The sequence below is a fragment of the Elgaria multicarinata genome, chromosome 10 (genome assembly GCF_023053635.1).
Source record: "Elgaria multicarinata webbii isolate HBS135686 ecotype San Diego chromosome 10, rElgMul1.1.pri, whole genome shotgun sequence".
Classification (NCBI taxonomy): Eukaryota; Metazoa; Chordata; class Lepidosauria; order Squamata; family Anguidae; genus Elgaria; species Elgaria multicarinata.
This window is the reverse complement of record NC_086180.1, coordinates 75825301-75850014: the sequence shown is the minus strand read 5'-3', so window position 1 is coordinate 75850014 and position 24714 is coordinate 75825301. Positions and strand designations below refer to the sequence as shown.

The window sequence follows — 24714 nt, the reverse complement described above, 5'->3', positions numbered from 1 at the left end:
AGGTCTAGCAAGGCCCGATATGTGGTACTATTTGTTTGCCCAGTTTATAACGCTGCCTAAACAAAGCCAAAATAGTGGTGATTATCAGCAACTGATCCATGAGAAAAGTTTTCTTTTAACCCATGAAGCCAAAATTAGGCAGAACTTAGCCCTATTCAGGTGGGATAAAAAGTGATGAAACTCACTGCACAAGCAGGAATGAAGTGGTGCTGAGTGGCTCCACCCCCTGTCATCATCACATCATAATGAAGCTCCTCCCATAGGCATCTATGCGTAGAGCATGAAGTTTTATTAGTGTTATTTCCCCCATGCTGGTTGGCCTTTCCCCTCCCTGTTTGTTTGTTATTGTGATTTTGGAATGTAAGCCATACGGCAAGGTGTTTTGTATTCTGTTTTATTTTGTTCTGTACAGCCCCATCAACGTTGATGGTGCTATATTATTATTATTATTATTATTAATAATAATAATAATAATAATAATAATAATAATAATAATAATAAATGTCTGGAGCATGGAGGCTTTCATACATACAGCTGTACCTGAAGAGGTTTCCATATGGGTTAAAACCCTGTACAGCTGTACACGAAAGGCACTCATACCATATGCGTGGACACCTCTAAGGGCTCATCTACACCAAGCAGATATTCCACTATGAAAGTGGTATATAAAAGGCAGGAGCCACACTACTGCTTTATAGCGGTATTGAAGTGCACTGACAACTGTTGGGGCCCATTGACACATACCATAGACTGCTTTCATACCACTTTCAGAGAGTTATATCCTGCTTGGTGTAGTTGTGTCATGCCCCCCCCCCCCCAGTTGTCAGTGCACTTCATTACTACTATAAAGCAATAGTGTAGATCCTGCAGTGCACTTCAATATTACTATAAAGCAATGGTGTGGCTCCTGTCTTTTATATACTGCTTTCATACCACTTTCATAGTGGAATATCCTGCTTGGTGTAAATGAGCCCTAAGATACAAGCTTTGTTATGGTGTGATGGGGCAGGGTGACTCAATGCAGCCCTGTTCTTCCTTGCATGGTGAGTGTCACCACTTAAAAGATAGAGCAACAAAAATGCATTAAGTAGGAAGAAACAGAGATATCTCATACTTGAATGCCACATTTGTCACTTGAATTTTGTTTATAATACGCAATTCTACATATTTGTATGTAATTTTGGGCTTCAGCAGGTATGCTCTGTTACTAGGGGGAAAAGATCCAAAGATCCAACACCTTTATTAGGGCCAACTCAACATTACACAAAAATGGTGATGTTTTGGGGACCTTGACTTCTCCGAACAAAGGTATTACCATAATATGGATTTTGGATTCCCCCTCCCCCCCAGCCAAGAATTTTTGAATTACTGGAAGGTAATTAAACTTAATGTTTGAACTTTATGGATTAAAATGTATTTTGTAGCTTGGGCACATATGAAGGCTTGTATTGCTGTTGGACAAAGAGTATATTTCTTGGGCTGAGGGAGTTCCCTGAGAATTCTTTTTTAAATTAATTTTTGTATTGTAAAATTTCAACAAAACAATAGCCCTCTAAGAATATAGAAGTTGGCAATCCCAGCTCTTCAGTAAATCTGTATGCCTTAGCATTTGTAAATATAAAAATAACAGTATCACATGTTTGTGATCTTATCATATGGAGGTGCTTTCACAAGTCCATTTTATTAAATGAAATTTGAAGAAGTGAACCTTCAACTTAAAAAAAAAAAGTTAAATTAATCTGCACTAACACTTCAAAAGATGGGACGGGAGCCATGAACATAAAGTAGTCCTTTTAGGGATTTCATTCATAGATCTGGGCAATGTCCTGAAATCATACGCACGTTCAATAGTATCAGCTCTGACACCACTGATCGTATTTGGTTGGCACAGAGAGGGAGTCTGAATTTCTCACCATTCTCCAACAAACAAGCGATTATTTAGGAACATGAAGAGCCACACTGAATCAGACAAAGGGCTCATACAGTCCAGCATTCTGTTCACACAGTGACCTAATAGCTGCCCACCAGAAACCTCTTATCTATCTATCTATCTATCTATCTATCTATCTATCTATCTGATAATGGATGTACTTACAGAGGTCCTTGTACATAGCAGCATGTGAACATAATTGTATCTTTTCATCTTTGAATATTTAGACTGAAGTGTAGGCCATTACAAGGGAGTGTGCTCCATGAAAATCACTTGTTTCACTTTGATTTAAAATATTTGCAATTTTGCATCAGTGTGTAAATTAGATTCACCAAAGGCACACTGTATAAACTAATTAAAATTGTGTTTCAGATATTAAAAATGTCATCCAGAGAAATCAGGAAGTAAAAATGCATAATAAACCTAGGTTATTGGGGGGATTTTTTCCCCCTACAGGTACATTATCAGAGCATGAAGATATGAAGTTGGTAAACAGGGAGGTATTTGAATATATATGGGATGATATGATTCTGAAATCAAACTCTGTTTATGAATGGAAACCATTCTGAATGCAAAGATGAAAAATGAGAGCTAAGGTATTTAGATGGATTTTAACTCAGCATAAAAGTGACAACTAAGAAGGAATGCATAGGAAGCTGATAAAAATTTACATATGCTGCAGAACTTGGAACGAAGGAAGAGAAATCAGTTGGGCTAAAGGAGATCATCAATAAAGTGTAGAGTATCTGGGATATATGGTATTAAGTGTATGGGGAGATAGATCACTGAGCAGTTTAATTCAGAGAAATGTTAAGTGTAGCAGGCATAATATCTTGAACTGAGAGCCTGTCAAGGCTCACAAATTAAGCATGGGATTATCTAGATAAATAATTTGTCGCATGTCAAGGACTGTTGCTGGAGATGATTTTATATTTGGAAATACTATTTTTTACTCAGTGCTGAATAATGGTGGGAGGAAAACACTTGCGTGATGGACCTCTAGCACTAGCTTAAAGCTGCATGGCAGTTTTGAGAAATTTTAAAGGAGTTGGTCATGCCCAATCCTTGTGTTCTACAGACAATATATGAAGTTCTTAGCCACTTTATGAGGGGAAAGAAGGTATAGAAAAAGGCAATGTTTACGGGAATTGGGGAGGTCTTCTTTAAAAACTGTACATTTTGATCATGTATATGAATTATTGTGATGTACCCAGAGCAAGCTGGCCTACATTAATAAAGGAGGTGATGAAGAAACTCTGGGGAAAGATACAAAAATAAAAATAAAGCCACTGTAGTAATAGAATTAAATAATGAAGAGTTTTTCCAAAAAATAATTTGGGGGAAGTGTAGCTTTGGGAATACAAACTGTCTTCTAAAAAGAAGAAACAATCTTTGATGGGTTCCCTAGCTCTCTTTTTCTTGAAATGCCACATATTTCTACAGAGGCAAGAACATTCAATCACTATTGACTTTACAGGAGGACTTAAAAATAGAACAAAGAGAGCAGGCATCAAAGTGAGGCATAATTGTGTAGAAGACTATCAACAACAAGTGTGCAGAATCAGGAGGCAGCTTTTGCTTTGTTTAAGAAAAGGACAAAATTAGCTTTATAATTGCCTGCAGCATCAGAATCTATTTTTAAATAAAACAGAAAGTGGAGGAGAGTCAGTATAGGAAAGATAAAAGAAAGGCACCATGTACATTGATGGTGCTATATAAATAAATAATAATAATAATAATAATAATAATAATAATAATAATAAAGGCTGGAATTTCAGAAGAATGGAGCGCGTTCTTAGAAATATATCCAGAAACCTCTGTGCCTTATACAGAGAGGGGGAGGATGTTAGTTCAGATATTAGTGTGGGATAAATGGCCATCATATATCTTTAGAAATTTCCTTCCAAATGCAGGTAAACCCAGGGTTCAAGAAGGAATGAATAAGGGAAGGCATTATGTTGACCATTTTATCTTATACTGAACAAACATAAACATTTGGTTTCAAATATTAGCTTGCAATTCTTTACACACCTCTTTGGGAGTAAGCCACAGTGAACTCATGGGATTTTGTTCAGCGTAAATGTGCAGTGGGATTGTACTGTTCAGCTGCTAACCTATGCACATTTAGGTGGGAGTAAGTCCCACCATACCCAGCAGGATTTACATGCAAGTAAACATACATAGAGTTTGGTTGCAAATCACATTCGAGCATAACCAAGAAGTGGAAAGATGGACATGGCTGTGCAGATGGAAGGACAAAGGTATCAGAGAGGGATAGGATATGCAGAAAGGAGTGGGCTCTCAATTTGAGTGGGTCCCATTCACTTCTGTGGAGTACTATAAACAGACTCAACAAGGACAAGACAAGTGGAGAGGCGCAAATCTCCCATAAAATGGAATTTGCCAGCTCCAAAGAATCAGAAAGGCTGCCTGCCTGCCTAATCTTTTGCTCTGAAAACTCTCCCAGAATGAGAGTTTGATGGGGCAGGCTTTCTGGAGAGCCAGCTAGGCCCAAATGTTGTGCTTTGTTAGGTCCTTCCTTCAAGCAAGGCCTTCTGGGTCAGGTGGCTATGAAGATTGCCTATGCTGCCATGGCGCAGATGATCTCTAGGGCCACCACACCTATGCCTCACTTCAAGGAAGGAACCCTCAAAGCATGGCATAGAAGGGGATGCAGTTTGTGGGAAGAATGAAGAGGAGGAGGAGGACCCTTGCGTAGGGTGCTAAAAGCCTTGGGCTGTAGCTAGACCTAAGGTTTATCCCAGGACCATCCCAGGTTCATCCCTGCCTGAACGCTGGATGCCCTGTGTGGCACAGTTGAACAGGTTTGACCCCAGGACAATCCTGGGATAAACCTTAGGTCTAGCTATGGCCTTAGAGAGTGGCTTGCCCGTGGACCTCTAGATGTGGTTAGACAACATACTAACATTTCTGTTTGGACAAGTCGGCAGTAAACACAGATAAGTTTTATATCAGTTTGTTTTTTATGCAGTTATTAATTTTTCTGATTCTTTGGAGCTGGGGCAAATTCCATCTTATGGGAGGTTTGCTCCTCTCTTCTTGTTGAGTCTGCTATAGTCCTCCACTTTGGTACCCAATGGAGCCCTCTGTTTGTCCCCTCCCCCAAGAAACAGCCCTGGCCAGAGATTCCCCATACCTGTTTTCCCTTGGCTGACCTTAGAGATCATGACAGCACATAGCAATCTTTAGTATGTAGGGTCCAAATGGATTTTGACAAGGGCTTATGGCACTTTTTTCACCTCCTAGCCCACTTTGGGACTGGCCAGCCCCCGAATCTATTTAAGCAAATGGCCAAACTCCATTTACATTGAATGTACAACAAACGTTGTGCTGCTCACTGGTACTATTGCTGTGTTTGAAATGAAATGAAATAAAATCATCCTCTATTACACGTGCACTCTTTAAGCTGATGCAGAGTCATTTTCATATCATTCCATTGTCTCCAGTAGCAGGTCATGTTCAGCTACCCTCTCCAATCATTGGTCATTATATGATTAGTACACATATTCCACCTGTGACATTCTATACTTGAAAATACATTTCTTTTTGTTGTTTTTTGTTTTGTTTTTCGTTTATATGTGGTGATTTAAAGTCATCTCTCATGGCTAAACAAATACACTATAGCTCATAATATAGCTAGACGTGAGAACAAAGTACACCACCTCTGGAGACAGAAGAAATTGTACTGGTGTTGAGGCTTTTTGAGTGCTGAATTGCCTTAGTAAGTACAACAAATGAATTGGTATTTAAAGTGCGGCATACGCCACAGCACACCACATTCCCTCTGAATGCATTTATATGAAGTTCCGTATCTTAAGTGCTACATTCATGTTCCGTAGTGCAATTTAGAGGCACAATTCTACTCAGTGGACCTATCCAATTACTGTGTTTCTCTCCTGGGCCTTGATTTCTATTTAGACAGAATGGGGTGGGGGGGAGGTAATGATTTCATCAAAGCTATTTGTGCAAGAGTCTGAAGCTGGAATTTTAATAGATGTCAAAAAGTTAGCAGAGTCATTTACTGCAAGCCGCAGCAAAGGGTGCAGCCTTATGCAAAAGACAGACCTCAGCCACACACCTCAATAGCATCACACAATTAGGACATACACACACCATTATTCCAGTTTAATTCTTCCTGATCAACTACCCCTTTGTTCTGTGTTCACAAACACAAAGACAGACGATAAAACCCACCCAGCCCATCAGAATGCATTGAAACAATAAATCCACCTTTTTACTCTGCTTGTAAAACATTTTAAAATCTCACTTGTCTACATTAAGGCTGCAATCATGTGCACATTTACAAAAGATTCAGTCCCTCTAAATCAACAGGTCTTGCTTTTCAGTAAACATGCATAGGACTGTGCTGAAAGTGAAACTGACTATGGGTAATGGGAAAAATCCAAATCCATTCAAGTCAATGGAGATTTTGTCACTGATTTTAGAAGGAAAGTGGTGAATATTTGATTAGGACATGAATGCTTGACTATGCTTGACTCTCTTCTGACACCTACTACAATGGTTTAATCTGCTTTTGAGAAATTAGGACACAATCCACTGGAACCCTCCTTTACCTCCTCTCCGAGGCGGCTTTTGCAACCTCAGGGAGACAGCTGACATGGTTCTCTCCACACTGGCTGCAAGGGGAAAGGGATGGGGAGTGCAGATTCCTGGGTTCGAGGTGCAGATTCCTAGATCTCCAAGCTCAGATGCAGGAATCTGAAGTATCTCTGATTTCCCAGTTGTTGCATGGGGGGGGGGGCATAGGATTGCTCCCCCAATGACTTCAATTGCTTGGCAGGAGTTTTGTAATTCAGTGGTGGTGGTGCAGGATCTGTTCTAGATTTCCTATGTGGTTGATCATTTGTTTTGGTAAATTAAATAAGTATCAAATTTATGATCACACCTAGCACATGTGGGTGGAATCACATGTCTAATGTGGGGGAAAGTGCAGGAAACTCACGGGGCAGGCCCACGATATTTTGTTGCCTGAGATGAAGGACAAGATGGCACACCCTCCTCTTTGACATACAGGAGACTGGATGCTTCACCTTACTTCATCATCAGGGAGAGGACCAACATCCTCTACAGTGCACTAAGGGCAGCAGGCTACGTTTGAGAGTACAGGGCACTCGTCACCCCGCACTTGCTATTTGAATCACCTTCCTTGTTCTGTCTAATGGTAGCGCTGGCCCTGCCAAATTCATGCCTTGAGAATAAGTGTAAAAAAAAATCCAGGTGAGATGGATGGCAATATAGGGTAAGGGGTACCAGCTTATTCGGTTGGAATATGTCTCCAGAAAAAATAATAATCAGGGTTATTGGCATTTTAAAGCAAACAAAAGCAAATGCATCCATTTCTCTTCTGGTTATGGAGCTTTTATGCCTTGCCAGTAATTTCTGAGTTGCTCAGTGCATGTGTTATAAAAAATAGAAAACATTTTTCTTCTTTATGGCCAAGATGAGTTGGGCACTATCTTTCTTGACAAGATAGAACCATGCTATTAATTCTGGCCACCACGTCAGACAAATGATGCTAAGAAATAAATATAAACATTCTGCTGAATTGGAGGCTATGGAATCTGATAATTAAGCTGATATTAATGCTTATCCCCTGTTTTTTACTGGATTGCTTTTATAATAGTTCTAATTGTATTTATTTTAAATTGCTGATCAGTGACACTTGTCTCCCTGTTTTTAATTTGGCTTGCTTTTGTAATTACTGTATTTCTATCTTATTTTTAATCTGCAGGTCTATGGCCATAATAAAATTATTTGGTATTTGGATATTAATGCCACATATTAATGCGACATATTAATGCCACATATTAATGTGGCCCAATATAAAAATAAAAACAAAATTATCTTGCTTACTTATATCGACAAATATTGAAAATACAGACTACATCCCCCAATGTCTTTACATTAATGCAGGAATGTTAAAACTACAGATATTCATACACTTTACTATGTATATGAATTTTAACTGATTATTTGGCTTTCCCTGGGTTTGCACTCTGGTAATATACTAGCATTAGTTCACAGTATCTTAATAAAAGAGCTTTGCAGCCTAACATCCGTGGTGTGTGTATGACCAGAGCCTATTTATCGTTTCTCTCTAAGCACTGATAACAATTCATGAGACCACGTGGAGCGATATTTAGGGCAGGTCAAATAGACTGCAGTATGAGATCTGAATCTGTCATTGTTTATTTCAGCTCCTTTGATGTCTCATTCCATGACTAAAAGGTAGCAGGCAGAGAAACGTGTTGCACATCCCTTGGGATCCTGCTATGTTTGTATGAAAATAAGTTCGATTTTGCCTTTAGTGTTGCATAGTTAGGCATGAAAATATTAGCAGAGCCAGTGGGATGACAAAATTGTTGAAAGTCAATAATAATGTAGCAGGCATGCAACATGTCCAGGAAGGTACATCCCATATGTACCTGCCCGAACCCTAAGGTCATCCTCAGGGGTCCTTCTCTGCGAGCCCCTGACAAAGGAAGTGAGGCAGGTGGCTACCAGGAGGAGGGCCTTCTCTGCTGTGGCACCCCCACTGTGGAATGAGCTCCCTAAGGAGGTTCGCTTGGCACCTACGTTATATGCTTTTAGACGCCAGGTGAAGACCTTTTTATTCTCCCAGAATTTTAACAGTCTATAAATAAATTTTAACTTGGTGTTTTAAATTTGTAATTTTGCATTGCGGCTGTTTTTATCTGGTTGAGCTTTTATATTGTATTTTATAGTATGGTTTTATACTGTTGTTTTATACATTGAATGGTTTAAATTTTTGTGAACCACCCAGAGAGCTCCGGCTATTGGGCGGTATAGAAATGTAATTAATAAATAATAAATAAATAAATGCAACTTGGCTTGCTTTAGAGAGCTAGTGTGGTATAGTGGCTAGAGTGTTGAACTGGGAGTCGGGAGATCCGGGTTCTAGTCCCCACTCGGCCATGGAAACCCACTGGGTAACTTTGGGCCAGTCACACACTCTCAGCCCAACCTACCTCACAGGGTTGTTGTTGTGAGGATAAAATGGAGAGGAGGAGGATTGTGTTCCTTAGAAGAAAAAAGCCTTGAGTTCCTTAGAAGAAAAAAGGCGGGATATAAATGTAATAATAAATACAGACCCACCAGGAAAACACCTCTGGTGTGTTTCTAAGGCTTGGAGCCCTTCTTGTCCTGGAATGACCAATGAAATCATGAGGCTCTGGAGAGCTCTAGTTCCTGTTTATCAGGTGTGATGGTGACACTAGACTGGTGCAACTTTCAATAAGTCAGTGGTAGCCAAGAATTACAGGTGAAATTATACCTTACAGCCATATCAAGTAAGCTGTAGTAAGGGAAAGCTATGCAGCATATGAAGATGGTCAACCCTCCCCTTCCCCAACCCAAATGACATTCAACACTAGAAGAGGCTGCCTGGGAGCTGTAATTGTTTATTTCTGCCCAGGCAGATTCATAACTACATCAGAGCAGGACTGGGATGCTCAGTGGTGTAGCTGGGGCAGAAGAGTCCCCCAAAACCGATATGAAACCCCTAGAGACATGTATTGCAGATCCTTTAATACACTATACTTGGCCAAAGTGTGACTGGACCAGGAGTATTCTGTGCATGATAAAGTAGAGTTGGGCCAGTTCTCAAAGTACATGGTTCGCTACGTGATGTTGTGCAGTGTTTCTGTTTGTTTTTACACGTCTGTTCTTACAGAAGAAATGCAACATCCTTATTGCCAGGGGAATTTGTATTCGGCCTTTTCTTTTGTCTATGCACCAAACGTCTGCAGAGCTGGTCATTTAGTTTAAGAGGCATTTCCAGTATAGTCTTTTGACCTGAACAAGAGGCTCACTCTGTCCTGCATCAGAAGAGGAGCAACAACGAGGAGCAGTTGTCAGTTTGACAAATGCTACTGTTCTAGCTTGTATGGCAAAGGTTTTATAATGACTCCAGTAATAGCCCGAGAGTCTTTTATCACTCACGTTGATGTCTTCCAAATCTAAGTTGTTCAGAGCGACATTGTTCCGCTTCCAGATGATGGGAGGTCTCAAGGTCCCCTGAATGGCGCAACTTAGAACTGCACTTTGTCCTACTGTTGCTGCAGTGATGCTTATTTTCTGATCTTCTGGCAGACTCAGCTGAATTACTTCTGTAAAAGATATGTTGCATTCACTGTTAATTAGCATGCAGGGTTTCTTTCTACACCTCCATAGCTCTAAGGTTTTAATTTGAATCAAAGGCAAAATAATTTCTAAATGAAGGCAGGAAGTATAAGTGTTTCAAACAAAAGGTCAGCATGACATTTCAATTAGATTGACTGATAAGTATTTGCCTAGTAACAAGAGAGTCTTTTAACATGAAATGATTTCCGAAAAAAAAGAACATGGCACACACTGGCTTCAAACATACATTAAAAATATTGTCAAGTATTTGATCACCCTGGCAATATTATTGCAGCATCCTTCTGGATCAGTATATCAATAGTAGACTGGTTTGTATGATTAAACAACTCATAGTTTATTAATCGTGGGTTGTTTTGGAGCACATGGGAGCAAGTGAGTGTGCTAGCTCCCACCCAGTCACCCACTTCTGCTTTGCTAAACAACCCAGGAATGTCCCATTTTGGGTTGTTTTCCATGATGTCCAAACCCAGAACTCTGGGTAGATGATGGACAAACAACCCAGAGTTTTAATCCAAACACAATTCAGCATGCTTGCTCACTCCCAAACAACCCACAATTAACAAACAAAAATTACGTGCACGCACACCTGTTCAGACAACATGCTAAGCCACAGTGGTTAAGCATTTTGAGCTAAACATGGCTTAGTGTGCCATGTGAGCCATTCCTGTAATGAGCAGGGGGTTGGACTTGATGGCCTTGTAGGCCCCTTCCAACTGATTCTGTGGTGGCTACATAACCATGGTTTAAAGATGCTCATTAACCATTTGCTGCAAAAGGTTTAGCAGCCTAACCATGGCTTAATGAGTTGTCTGAACAGACTCATTGTGTGTAATTTTTAAGGGGGCATCCTATTAAATAATTGTTTCAAGTGGAATTATATATAACATTGGCAACCATGTTTGTTTGGCAACCATATTTCTGTAAACCAGGCTGGAGATGTCAATGTTAACATCAAAAGGAGCAGATGGATGGGGACCATGGGCCTTCCCCCACCTGACATATTAGCCATGCTGGCTGGGGGTGATAAGCACTGAAGTCCAAACATCTGGAGGGCAGCCAACTGGGGAAAGTGCACAAGAAAGTAAGGGCCCAATCCTAACCATGTTTAGACAGAAAAAAGTCCTACAACTTCCAGGATTCCAAAACCAGTTGTAAGACATTTTTCTATCTAAACATGCATAAGATTGTGTCCGAAGTATACTTAACAATAGAATGAATTTTACCACCCTCTCACAGGACTGCCTTATCTCAAAATTCATGCTGAGGAACAACTGGCTTCTTTGAATGCATTTATTCATCAGATTTTTCCTGTGCACACAAAGCTTGTTTGTCAGTGAGAAAATGTAGTTGTGGGGTGGTACTCAAAAAATAAGCATGGGGTGTGTGTGACCTATGGGGGTTGCAGCACATGGGGGGGGAGGAGAAGTCTAAGCCTTCCCTCCTTGGCTGGGTGCTCCCTTCTCCTGTGTGGCAGTTAAGCATTGGTGGGGGAAAGTCCCCATTTGGGGGGCTCCTTTTTGCTGTTGCTCAGGGAGGATTTTCAGAGAGGTCATCGCTGGGGAGAGAAGGATTAAACCACTCCTTCCTATGCATTCCAGTCCAATCCGGGTCAGGATCCTGCACTTACTCATATATATATATATATATATATATATATATATATATATATATATATTAAAAAAAAAAGATTATTGCATGCTACATATTTACTGTAATAAGTTTCACCATAAGCATGGACTGATCCCTTTCAAATGAGTTGGGTTTTGTCTATGGAAAGTTTGGAAACCATAAAGAAGAGAAACAGGTTCTCAGGATGCAAAAAGTAGAATAACACAAGAGGAAATCCATTTGCTGTGAGAAACCTTGCAAACATTTTTCTCTATGAGTAAGAATGTATGTTTTACATGGTTTTAAACAATATTATTTATGCATAGGCCCATAGGGGCAATATGTTTTATTGATTTATTTTGAAAGAAAAATGTTTCAATATTATGTGTTGTCCCATTGGCAATTTTAATTATCATTAATTTTACACCCAGCCACCCAAAGAAGGCCATGAATAAGGGACAGACCGAAACACATTGAGCTTTTTGTTAGTAGATTTATTTTTGCATCCTGAGAAACCTGTTTGTCTTCTTTGTGACTCACTTTGGATGCTCCCCTCCCTCTGTGGTGTTTTGGACTACAGAAACCAACAGATGAGGACCTCATTTCACTACCAGTCGACAACTAGTATATCTAATCCAGGGACATGGAAGCTGTGGCCTTCCGGGTGTAGTTGGATCCCAGTTTTCATCAGCCCCAGCGAGCGTGGCCAGTGGTCAGAGATGACAACGGTTCTGTTTTTACTTTTTATTTAGGAGCTGTGGGGTTATTGTTCATTTGTGTTTTTTTTTTACATTGAAAAGGAACTCATAACAAAAACAAATCACAACAATATATTCCCTTCTTCTCCTGACCGTCTGAGACAGGTAACTCTTTCCCCTGCTTGTTTCCCAAACTTGAATGGATGTATCTGAGATTCACTAGATCAATAGAGAATACAACAGCTTCAAGTGATAAATCTATCACTCAGTGATAGATTTATGGATCCAGTTGAGTGTTCTGGGCATCAAGAATGAATATATATGGGTTGTGGTCCCTGGAACTTCTCTCAAGCCAAGTAACACAAAGTAGTGCTACAAAATATACATGCATTGCTAAACAGTGTTGGAGAGTAACAAATTAAGCAATGATAAAATAAACAAAACACTACATACAATGCAATTAGAAGCATAATAGAAATTGTGGCTAGCGTATTCCTTAGTAAAAGTTCTATTCCTTCCTCTCAACCAACAAAGCAGGCTTCATTAGGATCTTATAGGTACCAATCTGGCAAGCATGGTTTGCAGAGCTTAGGTAATCATGTTGGGTAGGTGTCTCGTTCTCCCAGGATCTTTTTGGGCAATCAGATCTAACCTTTGCCTTTTAATATCCCTCACAATGTCAATGAACTTACTTTTGGACTTGGTTTTACTACTATTCTCAATGTAGCCAGGTCTGGTATTGACACCAGTAATATCTAGATGAAAGTATCTCTGCAAAACAGATTTCTGCTTCCAGTATCCAACCTACCCACTGGTGGCAGCCTCGCTTCCAATTCCAAGAATACATTCCATTACTCATAATTATGTCAAATACACACAACTTGTCACATCTGTTACTGATCACTTACAGTCAGCATATGCAGATAATTCAGAATAACATTTCTATGTAATGCAATTAATTTTTTATCAACAATTCATATTGTTGGCCTTAACCATATTCCTGCCAATCACTCTAATATAGGGTGACCATTTGAAAAGGAGGACAGGGCTCTTGTATCTTTAACAGTTGCATAGAAATGGGAATTTCAGCAGGTGACATTTGTATATATGGAGAACCTGGTGAAATTCCCTCTTCATCACCATTATTATTATTATTATTATTATTATTATTTATTTATTTATTTATTTATATAGCACCATCAATGTACATGGTGCTGTACAGAGTAAAACAGTAAATAGCAAGGCCCTGCCACATAGGCTTACAATCTAATAAAATCATAGTAAAGCAATAAGTAGGGGAAGAGAATGCCAACAGGCACAGGGTAGGGTAAGCAGGCACAGGGTAGGGTAAAACTAACAGTGTAAAGTCCGCACAACATCAAGTTTTAAAAGCTTTAGGAAAAAGAAAAGTTTTTAGTTGAGCTTTAAAAGCTGCGATTGAACTTGTAGTTCTCAAATGTTCTGGAAGAGCGTTCCAGGCGTAAGGGGCAGCAGAAGAAAATGGACGGAGCCGAGCAAGGGAAGTAGAGGCCCTTGGGCAGGTGAGAAACATGGCATCAGAGGAGCGAAGAGCACGAGCGGGGCAATAGTGTGAGATGAGAGAGGAGAGATAGGAAGGAGCTAGACCGTGAAAAGCTTTGAAGGTTAACAGGAGAAGTTTATATTGGATTCTGAAGTGAATTGGAAGCCAATGAAGTGATACTAGAGTGACCAGATTTAAAAGAGGGCAGGGCACCTGCAGCTTTAACTGTTGTGATGAAGAGGAAATTTCACCAGGTTCTCCATGTATACAAATGACACCTGTTGAAATTCCCTTTTCAATACAACTGTTAAAGATACAGGAGCTCTGTCCTCCTTTCCATATGGTCACCCTACGCTTTAAATCTTTGTAGGGCTCTCTCCCCATTGAAATAAATATAGAACTTAAAAAGTGTTTAACTTTGGGCAGATTAAACCCAATGTGTTTAAGATAGCGGTTAAAATTGCCAAAACTGTATAATCTATATTAGAGTAGTCCTATTGTACTTAAGAGGAATGTTCTGCCATAAATGTTTTGTGACAAGTGGCCTGAAGGAGCCACAAAGAGCTGTGAGTAACTTCATTACTCCTCAAATAACAAATTAGTTTCAAGTAAGTCAGACATTAATCTTTCAATTGGGTGTAGAGCACATCTATCTATGAACATAAGAGATCCTTAACTGGCTCTTTTCAGCCAAATTAAGAGAGCACTTCGTAATTAGTACAATTAAAGAGATAGCACATTTGTCTAATGTGTTTCCAGAAAAAAGCATCAAACAAACCTTTCACTAGCTCTGAAAATAAAAGCTTTGTTGCAACAGTGAAATCTGAATAGTTGAATTATTTGTAAAGCATGTTTTTTTTTGGCAAGGAATAGCAACAAGCATTTTATTTGGGCATCAGAATGAAAATTATGTGCTCATCTTATGCATTATATCTTTGCATAGTACAAACACTTTAATCATGTACCATACAAAGGCTGTGTGTCTCAGATCTACAACTCATTCCAGTGCTCAAATTATGGGGTGGGGTGGGGTTTAAGAGGGGGAGGGGCTTCATGAATTCCACAAGTTCACCCTCTAGTTTCATGTCTCTCTCTCTCTCTCTCTCTCTCTCTCTCTCTTTCTCTCATAACTTTCTAAAAGCTGCAACGGACATGATAAGACTTGTCCCCTATGGCAATCCACTCATTAAAGCAGTGACTAATTTTCATTGTCAGAAGTGAGAAATCACATCTGTGGGGTTGTTTAAGAGGATTGTAGATCAGATGTGTCTCTGACCAGAACTTTGAGCCAAACACCACAAGTGTAACATTTTCCATATGAACCCAAGATGTGGGCTGTGAGCAGTAATTAACATGCTTTGTACTTTTTATTACTGAAGCTGGGTATGGGATGGATGGACTCACCCAAACCTGGCTCCATTGGATGCTTGCCAAGCCACTGCACCCACCCCTGCTTTTTTGTGGCTCGGCGAGCACCTGATGAGGCTCTGAGCCCACTGTTGCGCACAATGGAAGCTGCTGAAATTGTGTATCTTGTGTAAATGGTGACTGTAAAGGCCCCCTTAATACAAGATTAAAGGCATGAACAGAGCATCCACACCTTTAATCTTGCATCAATGAGGTCTGAACGGCTACAATTTTTGCAATGTGGGAAAGATGCAGTTTCTGGAGCCTCCATTGTTGCGCACAATGGAGGCCCTGGAAATTGCATCCTTCCTACCTTGCTGGGCGTATTTCCCACCTTATGACTTCTGGGCACTCATCGGGTATGAGCAGACTCTTGAACACATGCAAGCTGGCAAAAAACTGGGTCTGAGAGGGGGTGGGCATGGGGGGAGGTCTTCAGACTCCTGGATCCAGTCAGGCACCTACAGCATCCTAGCAACTGCCCATCACACAGTTTGTGTCCTTGAGATATCAATGAAACATCAGCATATGTTGCATTTGCCAAGGCCAGTCCCTCTCAGGTGGATCAAAGATAGGGTGACCATATGACCGGATTTGCCCGGGTTTTTGATGACAAATCCAGGAGGGGGAGGGGAAATCCGGATTTTTCCGAAGAGCAGCTCTAATGGGAATTAACTAAAATGCTTATAACTCTGTCATTTTTTTAAGATAAATCATGAAACTTCGCACAATGGTAGCTCTTAGGAAGGGCTTTAGTCATACCAAATTTGAAACAGATCCGTTCATCCATTGATTTTTTAGGATTTTTTTAAAAATTGAGGTTTTAAAATTATTATTTTTAAAATCGTCATTTTTAAAAGATAAAGAGATGAAACTTTGCACCATGATAGGATTTAGGTAGAGCTTTAGCCACACTAAATTTGAAACAGATCTGTTCATCCATTGATTTTTTAGGATTTCTTTTTAAAGTTTGAGGTTTTAAAATTATTTTTTAAAAATGACATTTTTAAAAGATAAAGGGCTGAAAGTTGGCACCATGATAGCTCTTAAGGAGAGATTTAGCCGTGCCAGGTTTGAATCAGATCTGTTCATCCATTGTTTTTTTTAAAGATTTTTTTAAAAGTTCAAAGTTTTAAAATTATTTTGTTTTAAAACTGCTGGAGACATATCCTTTGAACTCAGGTTGTCAAACCTCCTCTTTGGGGTTTTGCATATTGAGCAGTTTCAGCCCTTGGCATTAAGGGGATCTCCAGTCTTTAGGAAAACTGCCACAACACCCACCCTAATGTTAGAGTAGAGAAACTTGTGACAAGTATACACAAGCTTTTTTAAAAAAATTAAATTAAAATAAGCCAGCCATCCGGCCGGCCAGTAGCAAACCCTGTAAACAACAACAGCAGCTTGCAATGAGTGAAGACACAGTCAGAAAAGATATTTGAGGGAAGGGGAGACTGTATCACGCAAAGCATAGCAAAAGCTTCAAAGTACAGCAAAACCTACAAAAGAAGGAGTGAGTGAAGTTAATTTCAGATACATTGAATCTCTCACTTGTTCTTTATTTCAGTGATTTTAACATTAAGATGCTATGTAGAACAGATTTGTCTTAAATGTGTGCTGTAAAATCAGACATGTGACCAAGGCTATGTTTGGGTGGGCAAGCCCCTTTGGTGCTGGACACGCCCCCTTGGGGGCTGACCATGTTGTCCTCCTTTTTGGTTTCCAAAATATGGTCACCCTAATCAAAGACATCCACCACTGTACTAAAGAAAAGGGTAGGAGGAAGGTACCTGGCTTAGACCTTCAAATTATCTTCTGACTCCATGTTTTCTTGACACAGACGGCCAAATTTCTGCCTAGCTATGAGGGGCTGGGGTTTAAAATTGAATCAGACTATTCTCAAGACCCCTGTATGGAGTCTGAAAAACAAAACAATTATCTGAATCTATACTTAGCATTTTCTAAAGATTGAATTGCATGGAAGTGATAGTGGAAGAGAAAATAGCATTAAACCATTCCAGTTCTTCAAGGCTTTACCACTTTACTCAACAAGCAGTTAAAGGGAGGAAACTGGAATAAACATTTGGGCAAGAGAAAGAAGAAAGTGAATATATGAACATTTGTATATATTACATTTCCAATGATAAAATATTAAATCAGGAACATATTGCATAGAACACATAATGGCAAATCCACTTTTTAATTAACAACTGTACATTTTGAGCCTTCACATTCAGTTTTACTTATTTATTCAGTTGCAACCACAAAACACTCTTTTGCGTCTGAACTAACGAACATTATCCAGGCTGGAGCTTACAAGATAGAATTAAGACCACATTAAGCTTGTATTCATTTTGTTTGCCTATTTAGAATGTAATTTAAAAGCAATCACCTTCTCAAATGACATAGAACCGTCCTTTGTATATAATCTACAGCAAGTTTCAAACTCTTAATGGGAAGACCATAAAACAATGAAATAAAAACAAAGAGCGCTGTGATGGGATAATTTTTACCTTTTGCTCCTATGTAGTTTTAGTGTCATTTTATTTATTTGTGATAAAGGTACAGTGTTATTGCATATGATTTTTATTTCCTTTTATTAGTCCTACAGTAGGGTATAATGTCAGTTTCACTTTCAATTCCCACTTTGTTCAGATTCTATTAAGGCAAAACTTAACACATTTTTAAACATATGTAGAAGATAACAGATGAAACTTAATATTCTGCCATCCCTTGAAACCAAATATAAAATAAGGTATTTAGGGAATAAAGCTGTAGTAAACCTATTTCAAAATGCATTTTTATATAATGCTACAATGTGAAACATTTTTTTAAAAAACAACCCAAACTTGTCAAAACATGGAACTTGTCAAAACATGGAACAAAGTTCCATGTTTTCCATGTTTCATCTACGAAGGATTTAGCGCCGGGTGCCCCACGAACATGCGGAGCACTACGGGTGAGAGGTGGCCCCCTTCCGGCCGCGCTCCGCTCCCGAGACGGACGGCTCTCCTCACCGGACCGGGCGGGGACCCGGAACGGCTAGCCGAGGCCAAACTTGTCAAAACATGGAACAAAGCCCAAAGAATAGAAATAGGCTAGAGAATATTTTTCTTGTCTCTGTGATGATCCATTACCTAATTTGCTTTTGGAGACATGATCCACATCTCTGTGTGGGTGCTGAGAAGCAAAACTTGGTTTACATGCATGTATGTCATACACATTTTTAGAGGCACGGCATATTTTTGAGCATGATCCTGATCTTGATGAAGGATTTTAATGCATATTTATTATGCAAAAGTATTTGTTCTGAATGTCAGTTTATTTGTGGTGGATTAAATCCAACATTACATGAGTGGACTTCTACATTTCCCTTCCCTTCCTCCCACCTGCAGCCCTTCCTCACAGGTTTAATGTTTTTCAGGTGATCATCCCTTGGAAGTAGGGCTGCCATATTCCGAATCCACGAAACTGGGACAATTTTTTTTGGGGGGGGGGACTTTTATTTCTCCCCTCTCTCCTTTCCTCTCCTTCACCCCCTCACCTCCGCCTTACCCCAACAAAACTCTCTTTCTTCCCCCACAAATAACCCAGCAGCTCTGCCTGGTGCTTACCCTAAAGCTATCATAGAATCATAGAACAGTAGAGTTGGAAGGGACCTATAAGGCCATCGAGTCCAACCCCCTGCTCAATGCAGGAATCCATCCCTAATCCACCCTATGACCGCAACCAGCCAAGCTCACCAAACTCTTTTGCATTGCATGGGACTCAGGCAGCCTGAGGAGAGCACATGCGCCTTTCCTCACTGTTGTTCCTCTTCTATGCAACCACAGTATGGTGGGTTGTGGTGTGTGACTGAACTGAGCCTGTGGAGGAGCGGTGATGATCTGGAAAAGGCACCAGATTGATGCAACTTTTTCTCTGCTGCTGCCACTCCTCAAGGCACCATTTTGGAAATGCTTGGACACCGTGACATTCCCGACTTTCTGGGACATATGGCAACCCTACTTGGAAGTGTGTGAAAGACTACACACACCTTTTTTTAATTATTTGTAAACAGGCCAGTAAAATTATTTATCAGGCAGTAGACTATATTGCCCATTCACACGACATGAGGGTGACTTGTTAACCACCTCCATGCATGCCACATGTGTGCTGGGTCATTTCCCTAATTACCCTTCCTAGGCATGGGTTGTCATAGTGTCCAACCCAGTGAGGGTGGCTTGTTAGGGGATTAACAAACCACCCAGAAACCATGGCTTACTGTAGGGTTGTGGGGTGGTTTGTTAACCACCCCAACAAGCCACCCTTACAGGGTTCAAATGACACAAGAAGACTTGGCGGGGGCGTAAATCAGCAATTTGATCCCTCCAGGGGTCAAATTGACTTGGTTTGCAAATAAGCCATGGTAGGCTACAGGGATCAGGCAAACCAGGACAATACGTGTCTTTTCACATAGGGATGGGATACTGTAACATTTGTTGTTCAGGATTGTCAGAAGGACCATAAATGTTCCATCAATACCAAGTTCATGTGAAGGAAACTGAAAACTTTTCAGTGTAATTAAGACAAAAAGACTAACAAATCTACCACTAAGATTGTTTCCATTTCTCAGAATAACTTGCTTCTGTGGAGAATAAGTCACAAGCACAATTAGTGAAGAAAATGAAGTGTGATAAATTGCCCCTGCCCACAGGCATATTGATGAAACCATCCTTTAGTGAGAGCATATGTGATTCATACAAGTAGTTTCTGAATCAGATTTGCCTTAATTTGAATTCATGGCAAACTATAAGCTGTGCAAGTAATTATACAGATAAGCCCTGTTTAGGCATCATTTAAAGTAGTAGTTAAACACACAAGGATCGTGCCATATCACGTAGCTCCGTTCTGACACTGCATATGCCATTTAGTGCCTCCTCCAGGTACATACAGCATGAACATTTGCAGTTCATGTATTGAGGCTGTTCATCTTGCCAAGAGTGCTTACAATTTGACAACCCATAGTATTTCACCTGCATTGCAGAAATGTTACTCCAGCATTTCAAAAAGTTACTGTAATGTAAATATTTAGGACCGGACTACCAATGTCATCCATGATGCTGTCCTTGAAATACCATGCTGCCTATGATGGGTGCCCTACTAACCTTTTTCTTTGATGAAACTGAAAGGGCAATGCATATATAAATGAGAGCACCATTTTGCTCATCCCAGAAAACAAAATTATTATCAAATTGTGCCAATTATGTACCACACAATGTTTTACTGAATTGGAAATCATTTTGTTGAAAAACATTCTACGCTGTAATTGTAAAGGGAGATTTGAATTTCTCTTGAAAATATTATGTATATTACAGTTTGAAATAATTTATCTTTCAAGTGCACTAAAACCTACTTGAGAGAGAGAGAGAGAAAGAGAGAGAGACACTTCATGTTGTTGTTGGATATTAACATGTGTACTTGTAAGTCTTGAATGAGAAAGTAGATATGCATGGTGAGGTACAAGAGTTGTATGAGGTTATATCAAGTGGTCTATATGTGTGTAACTGAAGCTTCTCACTCTTGGTATATTAAGGAAGACATTTAACTGAGGGCAAAAAAAGAAAAGGTTGCTGTCAATTTTTTTGTTCAGTTTTTCATTTTTATTATTTTTTTATTTTCTGAGCCCTCATATGTGTAGAGTCAATGTATTTTATCTTTGTGATTCTGAGAGGAAGGGGGTTAACTTAGAGCCTTCCAATATGCTCCCCCCTAACTACTACTACTGTTTTTTTTAAAAAAAAAAATGATGAAGATCACTTATTGATGCCAAGAAACATAGACTGAGTTTCCCCTCAGGTTTCCCTTTTCTTCCTTACAAAAATGGTAAGCCACAACTCTGGTTCTTATTTTCTTAAGCCCCACCAGTTTGAGCCAGAGCTTGCACTGAAATGTTATCTTTGACTGAGTGGAGTAATAACCACTGACAGCTCTTTGTCTCCTTAGAGATGACAAGTTCCTTTTTCTAATCACATCATCTTTGTTACCCAGCACTCCATACATACTGGCCCTGTTCAGAAGACACCTTAAACCATGGCTTTAACCACGGTGGTTAAGCCAGAAAGCAGGGCTGTGTTCAGAAGGCACCTTAAACCATGGCTTTAACCATACTGAATAAAGCAAAAAGCCTTATTCACGGTGGTTAAAGCTATGGTTTAAGGTGTCTTCTGAACACAGCCTGGCTTTCTGGCTTAACCACTATGGTTAAAGCCATGGTTTAAGGTGTCTTCTGAATGGGCCCACTGTATAGTATGGTTTCCCCACAAACTTTCATTCTTTGGTCTCCTTTCACTTATTTTCTCCTGCCATCTGGTTAACATTTCAAGCTGTCTTCTCTCCATCCCTTTTTCACACCATTCACTCTCCTACCCTTTCTTGCACTCCTCTTGTTGTTTATCTTTTATAAGTATCTGTTAGCAAGGGAAACCTTCAGTCACCTTTTATTGCCATTCCTGAAAAACTTCCACTGAGTTTCCACAAGTTGGGCCAGATCTACACCAAGAAGGATATAACACTTTGGGCCTTGCTAGATGAGGCGTTAGCGCGCTTTGAGGCCCGGTTTCCCTGCTGTGCGTCCACATGACGCACAGGGGAATCCGGCCCCAAGCCGCACTAAAGCCTCCCTTAACGCACCATAAGCGAAGTCGCTTATGGCGCGCCTTTTCCGCAGCCCCGGCCTCAGGCCAGGGCTGCGGAACGTCTAGCGACTTCCGTGGCTTTTTGCGGCTACTCACTTACTTGCGAGTAGCCGGGAAAAGCCACAGACTGGGCACAGCGCTGAGCGCTGTGCCCATCGGGCCGGGGGGGATCCCGGGGGGTGACATGGGGGGAAGGCCGGACCTGCAGGAGAGGGGGATGGAGCAGGGCGACATGGGAGACGGGGAGGGTGGGCGCAGGGCGACACGGGAGACGGGGTGCGCGCACGCAGGGTGGCACAGGAGATGGGGAGGGAGGGAGAGCGCAGGGTGGCACAGGAGACGGGGAGGGAGGGAGAGCACAGGGTGGCACAGGAGACGGGAGGGAGGGTGGGGAAAGAGTGGGCAGCAGGCAGGGGGCTTAATTTATAAAAGGGTGGGGGGCTTAATTTTTTTAAAAAGGCTCTTACCTTCTCCGGAGTCTTCGGGGCGCACGTGGCCCCTTTAACAAAACAAAAAAATGGACGACGCTGCAGGGCTTCCATAGTCCCTGGGCGTCGGGCGTCTAGGAGGAGGGGCGGTGCGCTCTAAAGTTAGCGCGTCGTCACCCCACCTCCCTGCCGGCTTATCCTGGCACGTCTAGCAAGGCCCTTTGAAAACAGTTTGAAAACTGTATATGGAATGTGTCATGGGACCCAACGTAGTCAAGACTGTTAAAAACCATTATAAAGCAGTAGTGTAGATCCTGCCTTGGACACAAAACAATATGCTATGATAGGCTTACTTTTATAAAAATAAAAATGCCTTCAGTGACAGAGGGAATGATGTGGTCATTCAAACAGAAGGATTCAAACATTCCTATAGAATTATTCTATGGAAATAAATATATCCCATGTCATTAGAGCCTGATTCTCATTCATTCTGTTTCACCTTATATTAACTTCCAAAAGCTGGAGAAATGATGGAGCTTTTCAACTTATACTAAGACTGCAATCCTATGTAGACTTTTTTGTAAGTTAGTCTATTGAATGTTTATAGGAGAGGTGAGCAATGTAATTTCATGGGACCTTCAGCTTAATTTCAAAAGCCCTCTCTTTGGGATCAGTTCAGACCTCTGGCAAAAGTGACCTGTCTCTTTCTTGGCAGCCCATCAGGAAAGAGAAAGGTGGGGAGGGGAGAGAGAAAGAAAAAGTAGGGGTGGCAGAACGACAAAGAGACTTTTGGCTCTGGCCTTATCCAAAATTGTCTTGGTGTTGCTCACCCTGACACGTAGCCCCTGACAGAGTATTCCTGAAGGAATGTGGCTCCCGACAGAAAAAAAGTTATCTGCCCCTGAACATTATTATTATTATTATTATTATTATTATTATTATTATTATTTATATAGCACCATCAATGTACATGGTGCTGTACATAGTAAAAGAATAAAACAGCAACGCCCTGCCAAATAGGCTTACATTCTAATAAAATCATAATAAAACAATAAGAAAGGGAAGAGAATTCACCAAATAGGCACAGGGGACAATAAAATGAACAGTGTGAAAGTAAGAACAAAGTCAAGTTCTAAAAGCTGTAGAAAAAAGAAAAGTTTTCAATTGAGCTTTAAAAACAGTAATTGAACTTGTGATCTGCAAATGCTCTGGAAGAGAATTCCAGGCATAAGGGGCAGCGAGAGAAAATGGACGAAGCCAAGCAAGAGAAACAGAGACCCTTGGGCAGGTGAGAAACATGGCATTCAATGAGCGAAGACCACAAGAGGGGCAATAATGTGAAATGAGAGAAGAAAGATAGGAAGGAGCTAGAGTGTGGCAAGCTTTGAAAGTCAACAGGAGAAGCTTATATTGGATTCTGTGGTGAATTGGAAACCAATGAAGGGATTTCAGAAGTGGAGTAACATGGTCAGAGCAATGAGCCAAGAAGATGATCTTAGCAGCATAGTGGTGAATAGAAACCAACGAACTGTTGTGAGAAGAAGGAAGGCCAGTGAGAAGAAGGTTACAATAGTCCAGCCAAGAAATAACCAATGCATGAACAAGAGTCTTGGCAGAAGAGTCAGACAAAAACAATCGGATCCTGGCAATATTATATAAGAAAAAATCTATAGGATCAGGCTTTTATAGGCTTTAGCGCCATGGATTTTCCATTTCTCTTCTTTTAATTGGACAAAGATAAATATCTAAACATAAATATATAAATTAACTTCTGAACATGATGTGGTCTCAGAAATAAATAACCTCAGCTTGTATTTAAAATGGAGAAGCCTTTGCGATAGCACTTTACCACTGACTTACTGCAGGAGGAGTCAGTGTAGGCTGAATGGAGAAAAAGGTGCAACTAGAGTAGGACAATAGGTTTACTCATAAGAATGTACACACATTTGATTCACACATGATCTTTTAGCTACAAGGTGTATATTGGTGAAGGGTGGGAAAGTACATTGAGACACACTGTCATGTGTGAAAAATTACACAAGCGTGTTCTTTTCCCAGGTGGTCACACAGGGACCTTTGTGCATATGAATGTAGTGTTGATTTTATTTACAAAGTAGACAATATATTGTTGTTATTTGCATAAATAAATTACCCTCATGCTCAATAGCAGCATGAGACTTGGCAGACTTAACTTGGAGAGTGATTGCTGCTTTCTAGGCATCAGGCCAAAATAGCTAGCTTT

The 24714-nt window shown here is 40.4% G+C and overlaps 1 protein-coding gene across 1 annotated transcript in view; it reads right to left on the bottom strand.

The window, feature by feature from the left end:
• The window catches only part of FSTL5 (follistatin like 5), a 422510-nt gene that overhangs the window by 128011 nt on the left and 269785 nt on the right, over window positions 1-24714 (bottom strand). Inside the window, exon 6 of the mRNA XM_063135450.1 lies at window positions 9935-10101. Within this exon, the coding sequence (XP_062991520.1) occupies window positions 9935-10101 (167 nt within the window). The remainder of the gene's footprint in view (window positions 1-9934; window positions 10102-24714) is intronic.